Source organism: Nelumbo lutea, chromosome 4 (assembly GCF_056320005.1).
Source record: "Nelumbo lutea isolate HS-2025 chromosome 4, American lotus-T2T, whole genome shotgun sequence".
Classification (NCBI taxonomy): Eukaryota; Viridiplantae; Streptophyta; class Magnoliopsida; order Proteales; family Nelumbonaceae; genus Nelumbo; species Nelumbo lutea.
This window is the reverse complement of record NC_142687.1, coordinates 43,130,216-43,151,783: the sequence shown is the minus strand read 5'-3', so window position 1 is coordinate 43,151,783 and position 21,568 is coordinate 43,130,216. Positions and strand designations below refer to the sequence as shown.

Here is a 21,568-nt window from a genome sequence, read left to right as displayed (position 1 = left end):
ACGGCATAACTGATGTCTGGTCGGGTAAGGCATAGATATAGAAGCTTTCCCACTAACCGCTAGAACATAACTTTGTCTTCAAGCAACTCCCCACTCTCTGCACTAATCCTGTGGTTCTGTTCAATGGGTGTATCTGCAGGTTTGACACCTAGTTTTCCAGTTTTAGCCAAAGGATCTAAAACATATTTCCTCTGAGAAACAAAGATCCCCTATTTAGATCTAGCAACCTCAATACCCAAAAAATACCGTAGTGTACCCAGATCTTTCACCTCAAACTCTTGATGAAGGAGCTGTTTGAGGGACTCAATCTCATGGTTGTCATTTCCTGTCCCCACAATATCATCAACATAAACTACAAGTGGTGTCAATGACGACTCCACCCTCTTGATGAACAGTGAATGATTTGACTGGGCCTGTATATAACCGAACTTCCCAAGGGCTAGTCTGAATCTGTCGAAAAGCTCTAGGTGACTGTTTCAAACCATACAATGCCTTATTGATCCGGCAGACCTTCTTACCTGCCTCTGTATCATAGAATCCAGTCCTGTAAGTCCCCATTCAAAAAGGCATTCTTAACATCCATTTGGTACAAAGGCCAAGTGTAGCTTGCTGCAAGAGATAATAGAACCCAAATGGTGGTCATCTTGGCTACCGGAGCAAATGTCTCCAAGTAATCTATACCATAAGTCTGAGTGAACCCTTTTGCAACTAGCCGAGCTTTGTACCTCTCAATGGAACCATCCGCATTGTGCTTCACAGTAAATACCCACCTGCATCCAACTGGGTTCTTTCCTTTGGGCAAGTCAACTAGCTCCCAGGTATTATTTTTCAACAAGGCATCCATTTCAACTTGCATTGCACCTTTCCACTCCGGGACTGATAGGGCTTCTTGCACTGTTCTCGGAATAGGGACATCAGCAACGGAGGTGAGATAGGACCTGTAGGAGGGAGATAGGCGATCATAGGACAAAAACTGGGAGATGCAGTGGGCTGTAGATGTGGTGCAATGTCGTTTTCCTTTACGAAGGGCAATGGGAAGGTCAAGGTCATCTGCAAAGGGTGAGGTAGCAACAATGGAAGGAGTCTCTGTGGGCCCTAGGACTGTAATATCTGGACTTGGAGCCGCAGAAGAGATTGGAGCTGGCTGGGACTGCTGATCACCAGGATAAACCTACCTGCATCGCCTGTGATAGACTCTCAACTCCCGATCCCTTTGACCACCCTCGCTACTACAGCCCTCATCAGCAACTGGAATAGGTAAGGGAACAGCCCCAAAGGTATTAACCTTGTCCTCACTGCACTCCCCCTGAAGAAAAGGACCCAAATCTCCACGCTCACTACTCTCCCCCCAAGGAGAGACCCGAGAATAGTAGGGTGTCTCCTCAAAAAAAGTGACATACATGGATACAAACTTCTTCCCTGAGACATGATCATAACAACAATAACCCTTTTGAGTTTGCGAATAACCAAGAAAGATGCATTTGGAGGCCTTGGGTTCAAACTTGGAGTGATGGGCACCGAGAAGCTAAACAAAACAGGTACAACCAAATGTCTTGAGGGGAATAGTGAACAACTCCTCATTGAGGTATAAAAGGGAAAAAGGAGGTTTCATATCAAGAACCCAAGAAGGAATCCGATTAATAAGATATACCGCCGTAAGGATAGCATCACTCCAGAAGCGAATAGGGACATTGGAGGTAAACATAATACTTCTAGCCATCTCCAAGATGTGCCTATTCTTCCTCTCTGCAACCCCATTCTGCTGAGGTGTATGAGGGCAAGTGCTCTGGTGGATAACCCCATGATTAAGGAGGTATGATGCCAATGGCTTACCAAGTATTCCTTTGCATTATCAGATCTAAGCACTTTTATCCTGGCATCAAACTGGGTTAGGATCATTTGGTGGAAGTTTTGGGTCAGGGCAGGCACCTCATCTCGTGATCGCATAAGATAAACCCAAGAAAACAGGGTGTGGTCATCAACAAATAACAAAAAATACCTGTACCCACCTATAGAAGGAATGTGATATGACCCCCAAACATCAGTATGCACAATATCAAAAGAACTATTACTCCTTTTATTACACAATGAATAAGAGTTTCTACAATGTTTAGCAAACTCACAACTTTCACACTTCAACTGAAATGACTCAACAGACTCAAACAAAGTAGGAAACAAATTCTTCAAGGACCGAAAAGATAAATGACCCAATCGGTTATGCCAAAGCATACGGACTCACAACCTGAGAAACAAGTAACTTCTTATCCACTGACTCTTCCCGACGAGAACTCTCCCCGAGCAGATAGATCCCATTTGTCTCACAGCCAGTCCCAATCACCTTCTTCGTCTCCAGGTCTTGAAAAACACATCAGTCAGGAAAGAAAGTTACTGAGTAGTTCCAATGTTTGGTAATACTACTAACGGAAAGGAGGTTAGTATCCAGTTTAGGACCATGCAAAACAGAGGACAAGGATATAGTATCCGACAGTTTGATGTCACCCTTGCCAGAAATAGGGACAAGAGAGCCATCAGCTATAGATACTTTATCCCTACCAGAAGATAAGTGATAAGTAGTAAACAAAGAGGGCAAGCTAGTCATATGGTCGGATGCACCTGAATCTATTACCCAACATGGTTCAGTAGTACCTGGAGCGGAGGCATGGTAGGCTGAGGCTCGAGTACCTGAGTGTGCAAAGGCCGATGTGGCCGGAGCTGATGATGACTGCGGTAACTGAGCTGAACTGCCAACTTCCTTCTCCAATTGTATTAGAGCAGCCCGAACTACAGCTAAGGTCTCTAATGGTGTGCCTCTCGTGCCAGATGAGGATGCTGAATCAGTAGTCATAGCCACATGAGCATTACCCCTTTTGTTTCTCAACTTTGCAGGGAACAAATGTGGATGCAGCATCCAACATGTTTCTTTTGTGTGTTTAGGTTTCTTGCAATGCTCACACACCACATCCCTTTTATCTTCCTTCTTCCTGTCCCTCTCTGAATCACTCTCTGTTTTGGGTTTGACAGCTACCAAGGCAGGTGTAAGCGGTTGAGGTTGCATCATGACTTTCCTCCTGGTCTCTTCACTGTGCACTAAGGAGTATGCCTGAGAGAGGGTCACACTATCTCTGGTTAAAATATGTTGCCTCACAATATCATATTCTGAATTCAGTCCTGCCAGGAACTCAAACACTCTATTTGTCTCTATGTGCTTTCTATGTATCTGAGCATCTTTGGGACTCTCCCACTCAAGAGTCTCTAAGTGATCAATCTCATGCCACGGGGACTTCAAGGTAGAGAAGTAGACCGACACCGGTTTCTCCCCTTGTTTAAGGGAATTCACCTCACATTTCAACTCATATGCTCTAGCAACATTAAGGGGTTGGGAGTAAGTCTCTTTCATCACATTCCATATCTCCTTGGCTGTCTTCGCCCATAAGTAATTTCGGATGATATGGGGCTGCATAGAATTACAGAGCCATGTCATAACCAAGTAGTTTTCTTGAACCCACTTGGTATACATAGGGTCTCCCTTGGAAGGTTCTGCCACATCTCCCAAGAGATACCCTACTTTGCCCCTTCCCTCAATAGCTATCATGGCTGATTGGGCCCATTCCAAATAGTTTGATCCATCAAACTTTACGGTTGTAATCTGAAAACCTGTCTCAGAACCACCACCATAAACAGAAGAAGACTAAACTACCCCTATTCAGCACATCTTAACAAAACCTATGGAGGATGACCCCACCTATGAGAGGTGGATGCAATAGAATTACACAATAGCGGGATCGTTAGTAAACTCCATGCAACCACATATCAGCACTACCTATGGATGGAGACTATGAAGGAAGTGTGAGATAGTGTCATGGAGACCTATTACCAAAAGTGAATGTTTCCCAAGCCTACAAATTGAAGGATGATGTGAACAATCTAAGACAGGGGGAGAAGCCCTTAGCTGTATACTTCTCCATGTTGAAATCTCTTTGGTAGGAGATTAACTTGATGGAAACTATTGTATGGGGCTACACAAAAGATGCTAAGAGACATAGGAATTTGGTGGAGAGAAATCATGTTTTTGAGTTCCTCACCAGACATAATGATGCAGGAGCTGAAGAGTCAAAATGGAATTCTATGATATTTAATGCATTTCTGTATTTTTTGACAGTAGAGGTATTTTTGTCATTTTTGTAATTTTTTGGGGGCTCCAATGATGGAATTTAAATTGTATAGTTACAGTTTGTTTATGTTTAAAATTTTAGAGTCATTGCATAAGTAGGATTAGAGTTATTGAGTCTTCTTTGAATTGAAATAGGATATGACAGCTTAGTTTGAACCCTGCCCCTGAGCAACAAACCCAGGTGGTTGCTCCATATATACCTCCTCCACTAGATCACCATGGAGGAAGGCATTCTTTATGTCAAGTTGAAGGAGAGGCCAATCATACATACCTGCCAAGGAAATTAGGACACGAACGGAACCAATTTTAGCCACCGGAGAGAATGTCTCCATATATCCACACCATACACCTATGAGTAACCTTTAGCAACAAGTCTGGCCTTCAGACGCTCAACACTACCATCTGGCAAGTATTTCACAGTATACACCCATTTACAGCCCACAGCATGCTTCCCAGGTGGAAGAGTAGTAAGTTCCCACGTTTGAGTATGTTGAAGAGCAGAAAGTTCCTCCTCCATTGCCCGCCGCCATCCAAATGAACTAAGAGCTTCTTGAACATTGTTAGGTAGGGAAATAGAAGACAAAAGTGAAACAAACTGGCAATGTGAGGCAGAAAGACAAGATAATGAAACAAAATTGGAAATGGGATGGAGTGTGGAACTACATTTACCTTTCCGTAAAGCAATGGGTAGGTCAAGATCTAAAGGTTCAGCAATAGGAGCAATGAGAGGATCCGCAGATGAGGGAGAAGCAGGAGGAGGGGCCGGTGTCGCTCGACGTGTATACACTTGTCGGATCGGTGGACGTTCAATGGTGACCTGCACTGGATGAGGAGATGAGTCTACTCCAACAACAACCTCTAGAACTGAATCACTGACGGGAAGAGGAATATTGCACCCTTTTAAGATTATAAAAGGAGGGGGCGGCAACCTTTAGACATGCAACCAACATACTCTTATCTTCAGAGCTGAAATCACAAGAAGAGAGAATATTGCACCCTGCAAATACTCTCTTGCCGCCTCCTTCCTGTAGCCGCCACCTCCAGTAGTTTGATCTCCAGTTCTTGGGAGAAATCAAGATCTGATCTTGATATCAATCTTTTGGGAAAAGATTGATTGGAGTTGTACTCACAAGCCATCTAGTTGATTCTTGCGAAGGGTCAAGTTCTTTTGAAGAACATTGTTGATTCTGCTCCATTCTGCACTACGCCATCTTCAGTGGGAGCAGATTTTGGATCCTTCCTTGGGCGTGAACAGCTTCATTGGGAGATACTGTTTCTCTGTATCAGGTACATCCTCCCTCTTATTCCTTTTGGTTCAGATCTGGTTTGGTTCATGGTTCAAGATTGATCCTTGAAAAATATGTTTTTCTAAAATAGGGAATTCGATTCCCTGCAAAGATAAGGAGAAATTTTTTAAATTCGCCCAGTCCATTCCGCAAGATTTGGGCGTCCATGTGATGGATATCCTATCCCTTCATAACAACCATCAAGAATGAATGAGGGAATGTGATGAGAAAATAAACAGTTTGTACTGCATCACTCCAAAAATGTTTAGAAACATTCATATGATGAAGAAGAGACCAAGCAGTTTCAAGTAGATGTAGGTTCTTCCTCTCAGCCACCCCATTTTGTTGAGGGGTGTGGCCACAGGATGTCTGATGAATAATGCCATGTTATTCCAAGTACCGCTGAAATGAAGAAAGAAAATGCTCTCTACCATTGTCAGAACAAAGAATTTTAATTGAAACACCAAATTGTGTACACACTTCAGCATGAAACTTTTGAAAAATGGAAAATAACTCGCTTCTTTCTTTCATTAAATAAAGCCATGTCATTCTTGAACAGTCATCAACAAAAAATAACAAAATATTTGTAACCATTACAAGACTCAATTCTAATTGGACCCCAAACATCTGAATGAACCAAATCAAAAGAACTCAACATACGACTATCAATTCTAGGACTGAAGGAAACCCAATAGTGTTTCCCATACTGACACGATGCACACTGCAAAGAAGACAAACGATTCAATGATGGAACAAGGAGCTTGAGATCTTTAAGAGATGGATGGCCAAGTCTACAATGCCATTGAAGAGGAGTCAAAGAGGTTTGAAGTGCAACTGTAGAACCACCACCGTCAAGGTAATACAATCCGCTAGCTTCATGTCCTCCACCAATCTTCTTCCTCGTCGTTAAATCCTGAGAAACACAAAAGAAATGGTAAAATGTGATAGAACAATTGAGGGATTTGGTTAGTTTACTAACGGACATAAGATTAAAAGAAAACTTGGGGACATATAAAACAGAAGACAAAGAAAGAGATGTTGTGTTAACATTACCAACACCGTAAATGGGGGAAGTAGATCCATTAGCAAGGGTAACATTATGTGATGTGGAGGTTGGAGAAAGGGAGGAAAACACACCTGGAGTCTTGGTCATGTGATCAGAGGCTCCAAAGTCAATTATCCAAGGTGAAGGTTTGGATGCTAGGCAAGTCATACCTGAATGAGCAAGGGCGGCAGTATTCTAATGTGAAGTGGCCTGAAGGAATCAGTGTTTTAAAAAGCATGGGAGGCGTACGCCTGGAGGCGAGGTGCTCCCAAAATGCCCTAAGGCATATACCAGAGGCGTTGACACCTCTAAGGCGTACACCTCAGGTATAGGAGGTATACAGGTGTACGCCTCATGCGCCTTATGCACTTCTTATATAAAAAGAAATGAAAAAATGAAAAAAGAAAAAAAGGAAAGGAAAGGAAAGGAAAAGAAAGGAAAAGAAAGGGAAGGGAAGGAAAATGAAAGAGAAGATAAAGAGAGAGGGAAAGAAAAGAAAAGGAAAGGGAAGGGAAGGGAAGAAAAGATAAGGGGAAAGAAAATGGTTTTCCCCTGCCTCTTAGGCTGGGGGGCTTCACCCCCTAGACCCCCACCCCCTTTTCGATGTAGCCCAATTTGTTTTTTTGAGTTAGGGTCTTTCTCCGCTCTGACAAGCTCACTCGCCTCTGCTTGGACAAGACCCCCCCTATCAACTTATGTTACGCATCTTTATTCTTCTTAATATAAAAGATTTTTATTAAAACTAAAGAAAAAATGAGATCACCTCCTCTTCTTGTGTCCAGGAAGCTTACGCCTCTTGCGTTCTGAACTACGCCTCACGCTTCTAGGTAGTGGAACGCCTCTCGTCACACCTCCGCGTTTTAAAACATTGGAAGGAATCTCTCATACTCCTCTCTTGGAATACTCATCATCTCCTTCCCAGAAGTAGTTGTGACTGTAGAAGATGTTGGATCAACTGATTGAGTATCATTGACTTCACTTGTGAAAGAAGTCCAGTCAAACAGAGATAGAAAAGAGAGAAAAGAGATAAGAAGAAGAAGAAGAAGAAGAAGAAGAAGACTAAAGGTCTCACCTAGTCGACCATCTATTTATATTTATAAAAACAGTGTACAAAGTCAAAAATGCCCCTACATATGTATGGGACATATAATTAACATATTAATTAAATGGAAAAGACTAGAATACCACTCTTTAGCCGACTGTAACAGTGACTTTACCTTTCAAGTTCAGCTAAAACTAATTCAAGAATTACAACCTAACATAGCATAAGTTCCACCAACGTCAACAATGGAAGGAATCCTAGAGTTTGTTGAAGAACCAAGGATAACATAACACATAGAGATAGTGATTCCTAACCTAGAGGTCAAAGGAAAGGTTCTAAATGTTGCAGTTAAGAGTTTGGATAAGCGAGGGGAAGATTCATCACACTGGTTGGTTGATGAATTAAGTGTTCATAAAACTAATGTTATTGATGATTTAACAAAGATGGTTAGGGAAGGCAGTATTTCAGAAATACGTCTCTTTCAAGATCCTTCTGTAGTTTTGTGTGTGGCCTCTACTCTACAGTCCAAGCATGTAGTTGTACGAAGTCCTACTCCTTTTTTCATTGGGGCATATCAACTTTTCATCCTCAAGTTCTTCAAAAATCGAGGACAAGTTTTTTTCAACCAGGGGAGAATGATGTAGGAGCTGAAGAGTCAAAATTGGAATTTTATGATATTTTATGTATTTCTATATTTTTGGACAGTAGGGGTATTTTGTCATTTTTGCAATTTTTGTGGGGTCTAATGATAGGGTTTAAATTCTCTAGTTTTAGTTTGTTTATGTTTAAAATTTCAGTGTCACTTCATAAGTAGGATTAGAGTTATTAAGTCTTCTTTGAATTGAAATAGGATATGACAGGTTAGTTTAAGTCCTACTAGGATTATTAAGTCTAACTGTTTGACTCCTAAGACTGTTATGAGTCTAACAGTTTGACTCCTAGGATTATTATAAGTTTAGATTTTATAAATATGTATGGACGTTTTACACAAAGGCAATGAAATATATTGAGTTTTCTTCAGCTTATGATGAGTGATTCCAGGTATTTTCTCTCTTCTTTCTCTCCCTATTTTCTCTCTTATTCCTTCAAGAAGCCATTACAACCATCAACAACCAAACTCTGATCAAGAAGACCATTCAACATTCTCTAAGGACTAGAATTGAGCTGGTCATGCATCACATAGCCTGGGTCCCGGAGTATGATATTGTGAGGTAGAATGTTTTAGCAAAGTATGAGGTGACCTTGTATCAAGCCTATGCTATGGTGAGTAGTGAGGAGTGCAGGAGACAGATCTAGTCTATAGAGCCTCAAGTTGATCACTATGCTAATGCCAAGATAAAGTCGAAGGACAATACTGGGAAGAAAGATATTGTATGTGATTCTTGAAAGAAGCCGAAACATACTAAGGACACATGTTGGAAGCTGCATTCGAAGGTCAAGCTCAATTGAGGGCTTGAAACTGCTTAATTGAGGGCTCAGATTACCACACAAATCACCACTCAATCACTAGTGCTGTCACTCATAGTGACAGCAGTCCACAGATTGCTGGAATAGGGTTGTCAGCTTGTCGCAGCCTCCTACAGACCCTTATCTCACTCTGAAACCAAAAAAAAAAAGAGAAGAGAACAGAAAGAAGTTATCCCAATCCCCCAGGAAGTGAAATCACAGCCTTGTTTTCTCTCTTTAATACTCTGATACCATGCTTTAATATTTCAGTCTATGTGTTGCAGTTGTAGGTTACAGAGAGAAGAAAGAAAGAAAGAGGGAGAGAAAGAGAAGAAGAGAGGAGAAAAATAATAATATAAACTAGAGTCCCAGCCGACCTCAAGTTTGTATAGATATGCTAAGATTACAGAGACTACAATGCCCCTTTTTTAAGTGTGGAGAGATGTAACTTAAAGTAAGACAAAAGTGACAAAGTATAACTTATTAAAGAGATAAAAGACTAAATTAACCCTGTTTAGTTGACTCTAACAGGAAGCATTAAGGAAACAGGGTTTTTTATGGAGCTTAAACCAAAAAACTTTAGTAAAGGATGTTGTAAGTGGAGGCAGGTTTTGGTTGTCATGTAGAGCAGTGTCCTACATGAAAACTCATAGCTTAGGAGAAAGATGTAACAACCTTTTTTGGAGTCCAATGAATGAGTGAGGAGTAGGGAGAGAGAGATAGTTGACACTCTCAGTTTCCTTTTGGGTGATGCTGATATTGGATGTCCAGCTAAAGAAAACCTGCAATGAAGGAACCAATGTGCAGTTACACGTATCTATACTTGCCCTGGAGAGGAATCAGTATAGCCCTCACCCCTCTCTTCTTCTCCAATGTGTGGTTGATAATGTTAGACAGTCTTGTATGCCCTTAGCTTCAATCGGATTTGATGTACTTTTGTTATTTAGTGGAAATAAATTAAAGTGCATATTTGATTCATGTTGTTTGGTATAATTCTGTGTAAGACCCTAAAACTGGACACTTACAGAAACTTGTGTTAATTTTAAATGTTCACAGCCATTGGATAAGTCTGGGGAGATTTATCCTGCCAAGGCTGATACTGGTGTGCCACCAAGTGTTGGGATGGCTTGTTTCGGCCATCAAGGTAAGACCCAAGGCACATGCAGTATGGGATTGCTTGAACCCTTGAACTGGACCAGATTTCCAGTATTGCCCTAGACCTTGGAGACAGATGGGCAAAACCGGAAAATTACACCTGACCCCTAGACTCGATTATGACACATCACTAGGTGTCGGATCGGGCTGTCTTTGATGTGTCAATCAGTGAGATCCTTAGTGGGGGTCAAAACCTGGACATGTTGGGGCAGTCTGAGAATTCATCTGAGTGAGTGGACATAGTAACAGGATCAGCCCCTTTGTCGGACAATGGTAATGATCAGTAATGCACTCTCTCAGATGGAAACCAAACTGCCAGCAGTTGATTTCAATCGTTGGAATTTTGTTTTGCAAAATAAGATATATATATATATATATATATATATATATATATATATATATATATATATATATATATATATATATATATATATGTATATGTAAGGTTTCAAAAGATTTGCAAAAGGTTTTAATTCCCGGGATCCATGTGAGTAGAGAATGCGGCACTGTTCCTTGCAGCCGAGAGAGAGGTCTTCTCTTGTCGGGCAGTGCTTGATCATTAAGGGCTGAGAGGTTAACTGTAAGACCATTTAGGATAATACCTGATGGGCTAATCTTGCACCTGCCCACAGTCCCTGGGTTTTTATAAGATGGCTTGGCCCAGGGACCACTTAATGTAAGCGTTGGGCCCATAGGGTCCATGTGATGGGCTCAAGGGGGTCATTGAGTCTTTCAGTGAATTCGGCTGGGCCTTGTAATAAAAGCTGGGCCGAACCCATGTGGCTGGTGTGTAGATCAATGCTTGGGTCCCACGCCATACAAAGAAGCCCAACTGGGCAGTAGGTTGGAAACTAGTTAAACACTGAACACTTAATGGGCCAAAAGCCCATTTCAAACTGGGCTGATATGATCACCAGTTCATAGGGCGAATCTGAGATTAATTTTAGTAAAAGGATTGGGTCTTTGACCTTATCCACTCTAACAGACCAAATTCAAATTAGATTTGAATCTGGTAACCTCCTGATAAGATCAGGAGTTAACTAACTTAATCTGCAGATAGGATTAAGATTAACCTCTATCCAAATACTGATTTGGATTGGGATAACTCCCAAAATATTGGGAGGTTTCTTAATCAAGAAGAAAGAGGAGAAAAACCCTAGCAGAAATATCAGATTTCGAAATAGGGGGTTTGAGTAAGCAAGAAACACATCCTGCAATCTGAGATTTGATCTCTCACAGACTCCAGAGAGAAGAGACAATTCTGCCCTCTTCGTCCCTGGACTTCTCCTCCTTCAGCCGCCGCCACTACCTATTGGAAGATTGGATCTTTGCAGCAACAGGACGTCAAGAAAGCAGTTATTGACAATAGTCTTGCAAGAAAGACACTAGGATTCGGTGTTCAAGGTTTCCAGAGGGTTCTTGTGAAGAATCCAGTGTGTGGGACGCACCCTGCTGGTTCCGTTCCATCCACAGCTGTGTCATCTTCAGCAGCAGCGGATCTTGGTTACTTCTTTGGGCGTGAACACCAACTTTGGGAGATATTATTTCTCCGGATCAGGTATAATCCTTCCTGTTTCCTTTTGGTTCAGATCTGGTTTGTTTATGGTTCAAGTAGGATCCTTGAATAATGTATTCTAAATTTAGGGAATATGATTCCCAGTTGGAAGAAGGTAGGAAATTTTTTTGAAATTCGCCCCATTCCGCACCTTTCTTGGCGTCCATTAGATGGATCCTACCATTCCTTTCAGATAACCTAGGGGTGTGCCAGAAAATTCATCCAACAGTTCAACTCGTGGAGATGGTGGAAGCTGAGAATCCCTGAGGGAAACCTCAAAAGATAGCCAGCCATCTCACCTGAAAGAAGTCATAGATTGTAGGTTGTCTGGAACTCCAGATACAACGAAGAACGGAAGTGGATAGGGTGAATGATACATTCATGGAGGAGATGAATGCATAAAAACCATTTATGCAATACATGGTTTGAGAACACTGACAAAAACTTCTGTCTTGAAGTCCTAACATGTTCCCAAGGTTTACAGAAGGTTTCTATTGAAATCCTAATAACAGTACTACTGGGAGCATATTATAATGTTATTATAAAGAAAACATGTCCATTTGTGCACATTGCTAAGATATTTGGCCATTTAAAAGGACATATCAAGTATTGAACCCATGATCAATAACATTCTATTGTGTTGAAAAATGATGCTTTTAGAACCAAAATAAACAAGGTCATACCTCCTTTGCAGAAAGCAGGAAGAAAAACAAGGGGTCTACAAAAATCGCCACTAAGCAAGAAATGACAAAAAATTGATTCCATTGTTGAACAACTTTAGTATGGGGATTCATGACACCAGGTATATATGACTGTAAGAGAGTACAAAGCCTCCTAGCCCAACTTTTAGCATCGCCATAGAAAGCATTATGGAACTGCAAATTACCACAAGGCAAATTTCATAACTCTAAATTACCTCAATACCATAAATATAGATGTGAATCAATTGGGCAGTAAAAAGAGAACTATTTACAATTTAAAAGAATGAAAATGAAAACAACATGCAGCCTTTAACCTCTAGTAAACCATTACAGGAACAAATAGTTGGATCACATAAAGACTAAAAAATTAGAAACAATATATGCATTACAATGAATTAATACAATCAGTAATCACTTTTCAAGTGAATAGATAAGAAGAAAAATATGGAGAATTTCCAGTTTTTGCTTACAAGTTACAACAAAGGATTGGACCAAAAGCTTTGCAAAAATTTTGTTCAGATGGGACCTTATATCCACTGCCTACTAGGTCCTTTTTTGTATCCGACAACTTTTAAACATCCAATGGACTTCTCTATTGATGACTATTATATTTTTTGTAGTTAAAGAAAGATATTTTTTTTCACAAAAATGGGTATTTGAAATTAAAGAACCTGGATTTATCTTATTAAATCAAGTTCAGTGTGAAGAATAAGAAAAGTAAGATATCATGAGAGAAGAAGAGATGAAAAGAAAGTTTGAAGAAAGGCCAAAAGTATGGGGCTATTGTCCCTCTTATTTACTCATATCTTTCAACAAATAATACAAGAAAATGATAAATATACCCCTAACCATCAAAAAAATAAAATATAATAAGAAAGCAGCACCCAATGAAAAATAAACTGAAATAAACCACTCAAGACACCCTCTCAAGCAGGGAAAAGATGTCAAACATATTCAACTTGTCCAAATCAGCTTCTACTTTTAACTCTGCAAACTCCTTTATAAACACATCAGCCAAGTATACCTTAAAAGTAACAAAAGGAAGACATACTTCTCTTATAAATACCTCTCACAAATGAAGTGTCCGCCCACTTCAATATACTTTGTCATATCATGATGTATGCAATTTTGAGCAATACTGATGGCACCTTGATTATCATAGCATACCACCAATGGTACTCAAAAGTTAACTCCAAGCCCTCCTAAGAGAGAGTGCAGCCATAAAACCTCAGAAACACCAAGAGTCGTGGCCCTATATTCAGCCACTAACTGGAATGACCTACAACTATCTACTTCTTGCACTTTCAAGATACTAGATTACAACCAATTAAAGCACAGTACTAATTAGTACATCATGTATCATCATCGATTAAACCAGTGATAAAACTCAGACAAGATGTTGTATAAGTTCAGATCAAAAGAAAGAGCAGAAGAAAAGAGAGAGGAAGGATAAGAAGGAGAAAAGGTCACAGCCGAACTAGAGAGAAAAATTCAAATCCCTCTAGTCGGCCCTTCTATTATTTATACTCTTCTAAGATATACAAGAACTATCATTGTGCCCTCACTTAAGTGAGAGCCACATCAGTTGAACAATACATATATAATTAAACATAAAAGGACTATACTACCCTTGTACAGCCAGCTCTAGCACTCCCCCTCAAGCGGGTGAGTATATGTCATATGGTCCCAACTTGTTATATATGTAGTCCACTCTTCCCCGATTCAACCCTTTGTTAAAAAGATCTGCCCATTGATTTTTTTGTTCACATATGCTGTACTTACCACTCCACTAAGCACCTCCTCACGTACAAAGTGGCAATCCACTTCTATATGCTTCGTCCTTTCATGAAACACTAGATTAGAGGAGATATGAACTGCAGCTTGATTATCACAGTATAGCTTCATAGGAGTATCAATCGAGTATCCCATCTCCTCTAGGAGATGCTTCAACCACACTAGTTCGTGTGTTGTGTGTGCCATAGCCCTATGTTCAACCTCTGCACTGCTTCTTGCTACCACTGTTCGCTTCTTACTCTTCCATGTCACTAAGTTCCCACCAAGAAAAGTGCAATACCTGTTGGACAGTTATGCCCTTAGCTCCAATCAGATTGATGTATCTTTTAACATTTATTGTAAATGAATAAAGTACATAATTGATTCATGTCATTGTGGTGTGTTTCTGTGTAATACCCTTAAACTGGACACTTAATGAGACACGTGTTAGCTTAGAATCTTTATAGCCATTGGATAGATCTGGGGAGATTTATCCTACCAAGGCTGACACTGATGTACCATCAAGTTGGTTGGGGTGGCTTGTTTCAACTACCAGGGTGAGACCTGAGGTACATGCAATGTGGGTTTTTCTTGAAACCTTGAACCGGACCGAAATTCTAGTATTGCCCTAGACCTTGGAGATAAATGGGCAAAACTGGAATGTTACACCTGATCCCTAGTGAGATCCTTAGAGGGGGTCAAAACCTGGGTATGTTGGGACAGTCCGAGAATTCATCTGAGTGGGTGATCATAGTGATAGGATCAGCCCCTTTGTCGGACAAAGTGAATGGTCGGGGATGCACTCTCTCTAATTGAAACCTAAACTGCCGGCGGTTGATTTCAACCGTTGAAATTTGTTTTGCAAAACATATTTATATAAAGATATACATACATATATATATATATATGTATTATATATATATATATATTATGGTTTCAAAATGTTTGCAAAATGTTTTAATTACCGGAATCCATGTGAGTAGAGAGTGCAGCACTATTCCTTGCAACCGAGGGAGAGGTCCTCTCTTGTAGGGCAGTGTTTGATCATTACGGGCTGAAAGGTTAATTGTAAGACCATTGAGAGTAATATCTGATGGGCTAATCTTGCATCTGCCCACAATCCTTGGGTTTTCATAAGGTGGCCGGACCCAAGGACCATTTAGTGTAAATGTTGGGCCCATTAAGAGCCCATGGTGATGGACTCAGGGGTTCACTATCTCCTACAATGAATTCGGCCAGGCCTTGTAACAAAGGTTGGGTTGAACCCATGTGGCTGATGTGTAGATCAATGTTTGGGTCCCACGCCATACAAGGAGAGTCAACTGGGCAACAGGTTAAGTGAGCACATAAACTTAATGGGCCTAAAGCCCAATTCAAACTAGGTTAATTAGATTAATTAAATAGGGGCAAATTTGGGTTTCAATCAACAGATAAGGATAAAAGGATAAGTCTTATCCACTTAAAGAGTACAAATCCAGATAAAGGTTTGGATCAGGAAACTCCTAATTTGATTAGGATTAAGCTGATCTTAAACTACAGATAAGATAAGGGATTAACCTTATCACTTAAAAAGTCCAGATCCAAATAAAGATTTGGGTCAGGAAACTCCTACTCATATTAGGAGGTTGTCTCTTTAAGGCTATAAATAAGAGAAAAGGGCAGACATGCAAAAGACACCAGACAAGACACAGAAAAGTGCAGAGCTCTTCCCTGTTCTTTTCGCCCCTACCCAATTCGATATCCACATGCGGGAGTGATCAAGAATTGTTCTTGATATTGCTTCTTGGCAGAAGAAGCAATCTGAAGTCATGCTCACCAACCCTCTACCCCAATCTTGCTAAAGAATTTGGTTCTTGTTGAAGAATCGTCCTGTTGATTCTACTTCACCTCACACTGTGTCATCTTCGGTGGGAGCAATTTTTTGTTTTCTCCTTGGGCATAACACCTTCATTGTGAATTACTGCTACTGCTACTCCATATCAGGTATATCCCTCTCCTCCCTTTTGGTTTCAGATTTGGTCTAATTTGGTTCAAGATTGATCCTTGAAAATGCAGTTTTTTAAAATAGGGAATGTGATTCCCAGATGGGAGAGAGAAATTTTTGAAATTTCGCCCTTCCTCTGGCACAGATTAATACCACTCTTGGACCTCGCAACCTCTATCCCTAGGAAGTATCTTAATTTTCCAAGATCCTTTGTCTGGAAGTGATCATGCAAGTAAGTCTTCAACCTGTCAATCCCTGGTCTATCATTGCCTGTGATAACAATGTCATCTACATATACCACCAAGAGAATCTTCCCAACATTTGATTCATAGCTGAACACGGAATTGTCAACCTGACACTGTTTCATTCCAAACTTCTTCAGCACTTCACTAAATCTCCCAAACCATGCACGGGGAGATTTTTAAGTCCATAAATATCCTTCTTGATTCTACATACCTTCTCGCCCTCCCCCTGAGCAACAAACCCTGGTGATTGCTCCATGTACACCTCCTCAAGAAGATTACCATGTAAAAAAAGCATTCTTGATGTCAAGCTGAAACAAGGGCCAATCAAACATGCAGCAAGAGAAATTAGAACACGAACTGATCCAATTTTGGCAACCGGAGAGAAGGTATCTATGTAATCAATACCATACTGCTGTGAATAACCTTTGGCAACTAACTGAGCTCTCAACCATTCAACACTCCCATCAGGTAAGTATTTAACCATGTACACCCACTTACAGCCGACAACATGCTTACCAAGTGGAAGAGTGGTGAGGTTCCACGTATGAGTAGTGGATCAATATGGGTCAAGTCGCCCATTTGGATAATAGAAAAGGGGTCAGGGTGGTTTAGGTCAAGGGTACCAATAAGGTCAGATGCCTCTAACTCATTGTCATTTACAGATATTCTTCTCCTCAACTCCACCAAATTGCAGTTGCAAAGAAGAGAGAAAAGCTGGTGCTATTTCTGTAGTGACCATCGATGTCAATCTCGGTACGTCTTTCTGCTTTTCCTTCTCCTTCTCCCTCTACATATTCTCCTCATCACCAGAAAAGAGATTCATGGAGGTAAGGCAAGACTTAGGGATTAAGGGTTTGAAAGCGGAGGAAATGATTATTTATCATAAATAAATAAAAGCGGAGGAAATGGTTCAGAATGTGGTCATCACAGCAGTGGAAGTGGGACAGATTTCAATTTGAGCTGGAGAAGAAAGCATCATGGCTTGAACAGTTACTTCAAGAAATGACACACATTTGGTTTTCTCTTGACGAAAATGCATAGAAAACAATCAATCAATGCATCATCTCTTATATTTTTGTAACATTTGATTTTTGCATTCATAAAATTATGCATCACCTATCAAAAGAAACTACAAAACCAGTAGTATTATCACAGAACACCATAGCTATATGACCTGATTTTTTTTACTCCATCTAATTGGTGTCTGGACATCATTTAAGAATACCATATGCCTAAATTATAAATATGGATGCACATAGATTTTCTAGATGCAAGTATGAAAGTATAAATATAGAGCTGAACTTAAGGGATGAGAAGCACCTTTGAATCAAATAGACCTGAAGCTCTTGAGTTCTTTTGTCGAAATTCACTGGAATTATAATATGTTGGACATGTTGTACAGTAAGGATCATTGCATACTCCTAATGGCCCGGATCTCAATAAAAGTTCATTCTTGTCAGCATAACTTTCAACTATCCATTCTTTTTGATCCATACCATTCTGCGAAGGATAATGTTCTTCCATAAGCACTGATTTTTTTCGATCAATTAACCCATGCATTGGATTATTAAGGTTCTCAGGTTTCCGCGTAATATATAAAGGACCACTCATCTGCACAAATGGAGTACTTCTCTCACTCCGTAAAGGACCAGTATAACCTACAAATTTACTTTCACTTTCATCTAACTCCATAGGTTTCATTGCTATAGACATGGATATGCTCCTGTTCCTTGATGAAAATCTTGGGAATTCAACATCCAGGCACTCATCCAATGACTGAGAATGAGTGTTTGATAACATGGGTACTTCATCCTTCTCATCACTAGTCATTTCTCAGGGACTAAACCTGTATTAATAAGTTGAAGAAAATAAATAAGCAGAAACCCAAATTCCTATTTTATATTCATTCAAGATTTGAAGAAGCTATACATTTAAAGTATCAAGTGCCAAAATTTAGAGAATGTCATAATAGGGCAACAGAAAAGGGAGATATTGGTCAATCAGTGTCTTGTATGCATACCTGGCAAGAGGTATTGGTCAGTACATACAATGGCGTACATTTTATAATTACAAACACGCATCATTAATGTTGTAAGTAGGTGATCTATAAAATTATTTTTTTGTTGTAAAGAAAAAAATCATTAACAGGTTAACAAATGCATTGGAAAATTCCTTAGCCAAGCAAGGGGTGACTAGGGAGAAACTTTTCCAGGCTAACATGTACTCAACAGATTAATGTGTGTTTGGCTTTAGCTGTGAGCCCTGTAATACTCCTAAAGTTCTAAGTTAATTCAAGTATTTGATTACCAATAACTAATATAAAGAAAAGGATACAATCTCGGGTAACCCCCCCAATCATCTTACATGCCAAACCACTATAACTTCCATCCACCTCTCCAAGACTAACTTTATAATCTACTCAAAAAATAAAATAAAAGATAATCCATTTTAAACCATAAACTCCCACCAAATTAATTCCAAAGTTCCCCCTTCAGTATCAACTTAACATTTCAAACAGAAAACCGTTAGATACTCCACCTACCACCCTCCCCCCCCCCCCAAAAAAAAAAAAAAAAACATCACAAGTAAATTAATTTTGAACTACATAATGGAATTTGTATGTGCAATTTTGGAATTTTTACTTGTTTTACTCTGATTTAATTTCAAGAACACTTTTCTAGCATATTCTTCTCCTCCTGAAAAGAAGAAGCTCAATTTTTTCCAACCTCAACTTCTTTTTCAATCACAATGTTTAAATATATTATCTTGTTAACCCTGAAAACTTCATCAGCTTAAACATCATCATCTCCAGTCTCATCCTCTGCTACTTCATCTTCTAAACAGATATTGTTGAGAGATTTATAGTTATTCTAGTTATTTCTATCTTCTTTTTTTAATTTCTTTGAGTTGGGCACAAAGGAGCATGATTGTCATATTACATATAATTTGGTCATGATATAAATACAATGAAGGGACACACGCCCCTACTTTTTGACTCTTCACATGCCCCTACTCTTCATCTATCTGCAGATTATAATAGAAGAGGAGTGTCAATTACAAGGAGCAAAACAGATCTGAAAAAAAAAAGGATATAACCATGTAAGAAAAGAAAGAAAATGGAAAAAATAAGAGTATTTAATAATGGGTTTGATAAATCTGGGTGGGTAGTTTGATAGATAGGATATATTTGTAGAATGGGGAGTAAAAGGGGAAAATTTTTAATATTTTGAGAAAAGGGTATTGTATTAAAAGAAGCAAAAAGATTTACAAATTCCTATTTCTCCTCTCGTTATTTCTTTACTTCCCTTATTCTTCCTTCTCTCACTCTCAATCACATAATGACATAAAGTAAGAGTCAAGCAAATAAATTTAGACTAAGGAAAAAACAAGATGGTATCAGATCAATCCAAAAAAAGTTATCAGGTAAAGCACTGAAGCCCATGCAATTTTAGGATCAACGAACTGCACGGAGAATTAGAGTTGATCATCCGTTGTGAGTTTCCTAGTTTCAGATGATTTGTAGAGAAAGCCACAACATAAGGATAACCAACCACTGTGAATATCATCTTCGAGTCTAGCCAGTGTCACCCCTGGGCCAGAAGCCTTAGGAGAGATCGTTAGGGACTCATCTGGTAAATTTCAAGTAGTAGCAGTAAACATCCTCAGAGTTGCCCATTGGCTCCACTACTCACACATAATCATTGAAGGTGATACAAACTAAAGGTGGACCTTATAAGAAATCAGCATAAACCCATACCATGTGACATGAAGCTCTACACCTTGAATGCCAGGCAACTCCTCTCCAACTTCCAAGCGGCCATCATCTAGTTGAGAGCCCAATACGTATGCTAATAACTTTGCCAACTTTGCAGCTGATGCAGAGATTGGATTCTACTAGGACAATATCCCTCTTCCTTTACCAGTTCGCATAACATAACAAAGCCCCATTCAAATATTAAATAAAACAGAATCAAGAGCAAGAGATATTCATATTGTATGAAGAAAAAAAGACATAGTAGATAAAAAGTACCAAAGAGAAGACTGCGCAATTTTCAACTGCAAACAAGCCTGTCTGTAATTTAAGTTCCGCAAGAGCTTATCAATTTCGTTCACACTTCACAGACACTGTGCTCTCCTCATTAGTTACTGACTTACTTCAGAAGATGCAAAGGAAGAGAGAGAAAGAGAGAAAAAGAGGGGTTTTGGTATTTCAGGAAGACTGGAGGATGAGAAAAACAGTATACGCTAAGGAAAACCGCTTCGTTGACTGGTTTCTCAGCTCCTTCTTGGAAGTAAACGGGAGAACCTCTCTCTCTCCCTCTCTCTCTCTCTCTCTCTCTTTTCATAATTCATAAATGTTGACTTGACTTGGACCTGCACTCCTCAGAATCTCGGATCACTCTTTTCTACGGGCGATTGATCGGACTAGTTCCATTGGTCATCTATCATAATCTTGTCTCCAGCAAGCAGGTTCACCATCGTTCCGAACTTCCGATACAGCACCATATCGGCGTATCATATAATGTCACCGGATACATACCGATACGGAAACGTATCGACTTCGGTTTCAACAACCGAGCATAAGGATGGCATGACTTGAACCCAGATTGGTCAATGCCCTCGCGCATAAGGCCCACCTTCAACCATAAAGCCACTTCTCATTTCACGTCAAATAAGTATAACAAACTGATATTTTTATTAAAATTAATATCTACTTGCAAATAAGAAAAAAAAAACATACATTTATTTTCAACAACTCCAACCGAAAATTAAAAAGAACAATACTCGAAATAAGTATTTTAAAAATCAATGAAATAAATAATGATAAAATGATATATATATATATCAAAAAATGAATCTTAATTTTAAAAATTAATACAAATAAAATATTAATAATAGAATAATTAATTTTGGAGAGTAATAATAGAATTATTATTTTAATACTCAAAATTGAACATTTTGCATATGATATATATCTTAATTTTTTTATAAATTAATAATTAATATATTATTTTAAATTGAATAATAATGTATTTATTATTTACAAAAATAAAAATATTGTTTACAAAGTATTTGAAAATATAATATAAATTGAATCTATCAAGTCCATTAATCTGCATTTTATTCAACAAATATTTTTTAATTTAGAAATGATTTAGAAATAA

The 21,568-nt window shown here is 39.3% G+C and overlaps 1 protein-coding gene across 2 annotated transcripts in view; it reads right to left on the bottom strand.

Annotated features, from left to right (window-relative positions):
* The window catches only part of LOC148855464 (putative cyclic nucleotide-gated ion channel 20, chloroplastic), a 201,183-nt gene extending 180,274 nt beyond the window's left edge, over positions 1-20,909 (bottom strand). The window contains exons 1-4 of one of the 2 annotated variants that reach the window (XM_088981877.1): positions 20,434-20,909; positions 20,161-20,317; positions 17,724-18,249; positions 12,384-12,575 (exon numbers count right to left, since the gene is read on the bottom strand). In XM_088981877.1, coding sequence (XP_088838003.1) covers positions 12,384-12,575; positions 17,724-18,233 — 702 coding nt within the window. In that variant the 5' untranslated portion in view covers positions 18,234-18,249; positions 20,161-20,317; positions 20,434-20,909. The remainder of the gene's footprint in view (positions 1-12,383; positions 12,576-17,723; positions 18,250-20,160; positions 20,318-20,433) is intronic. The other variant, XM_088981878.1, reaches the window with a different exon arrangement.
* Between the last annotated feature and the right edge of the window lie 659 nt (positions 20,910-21,568).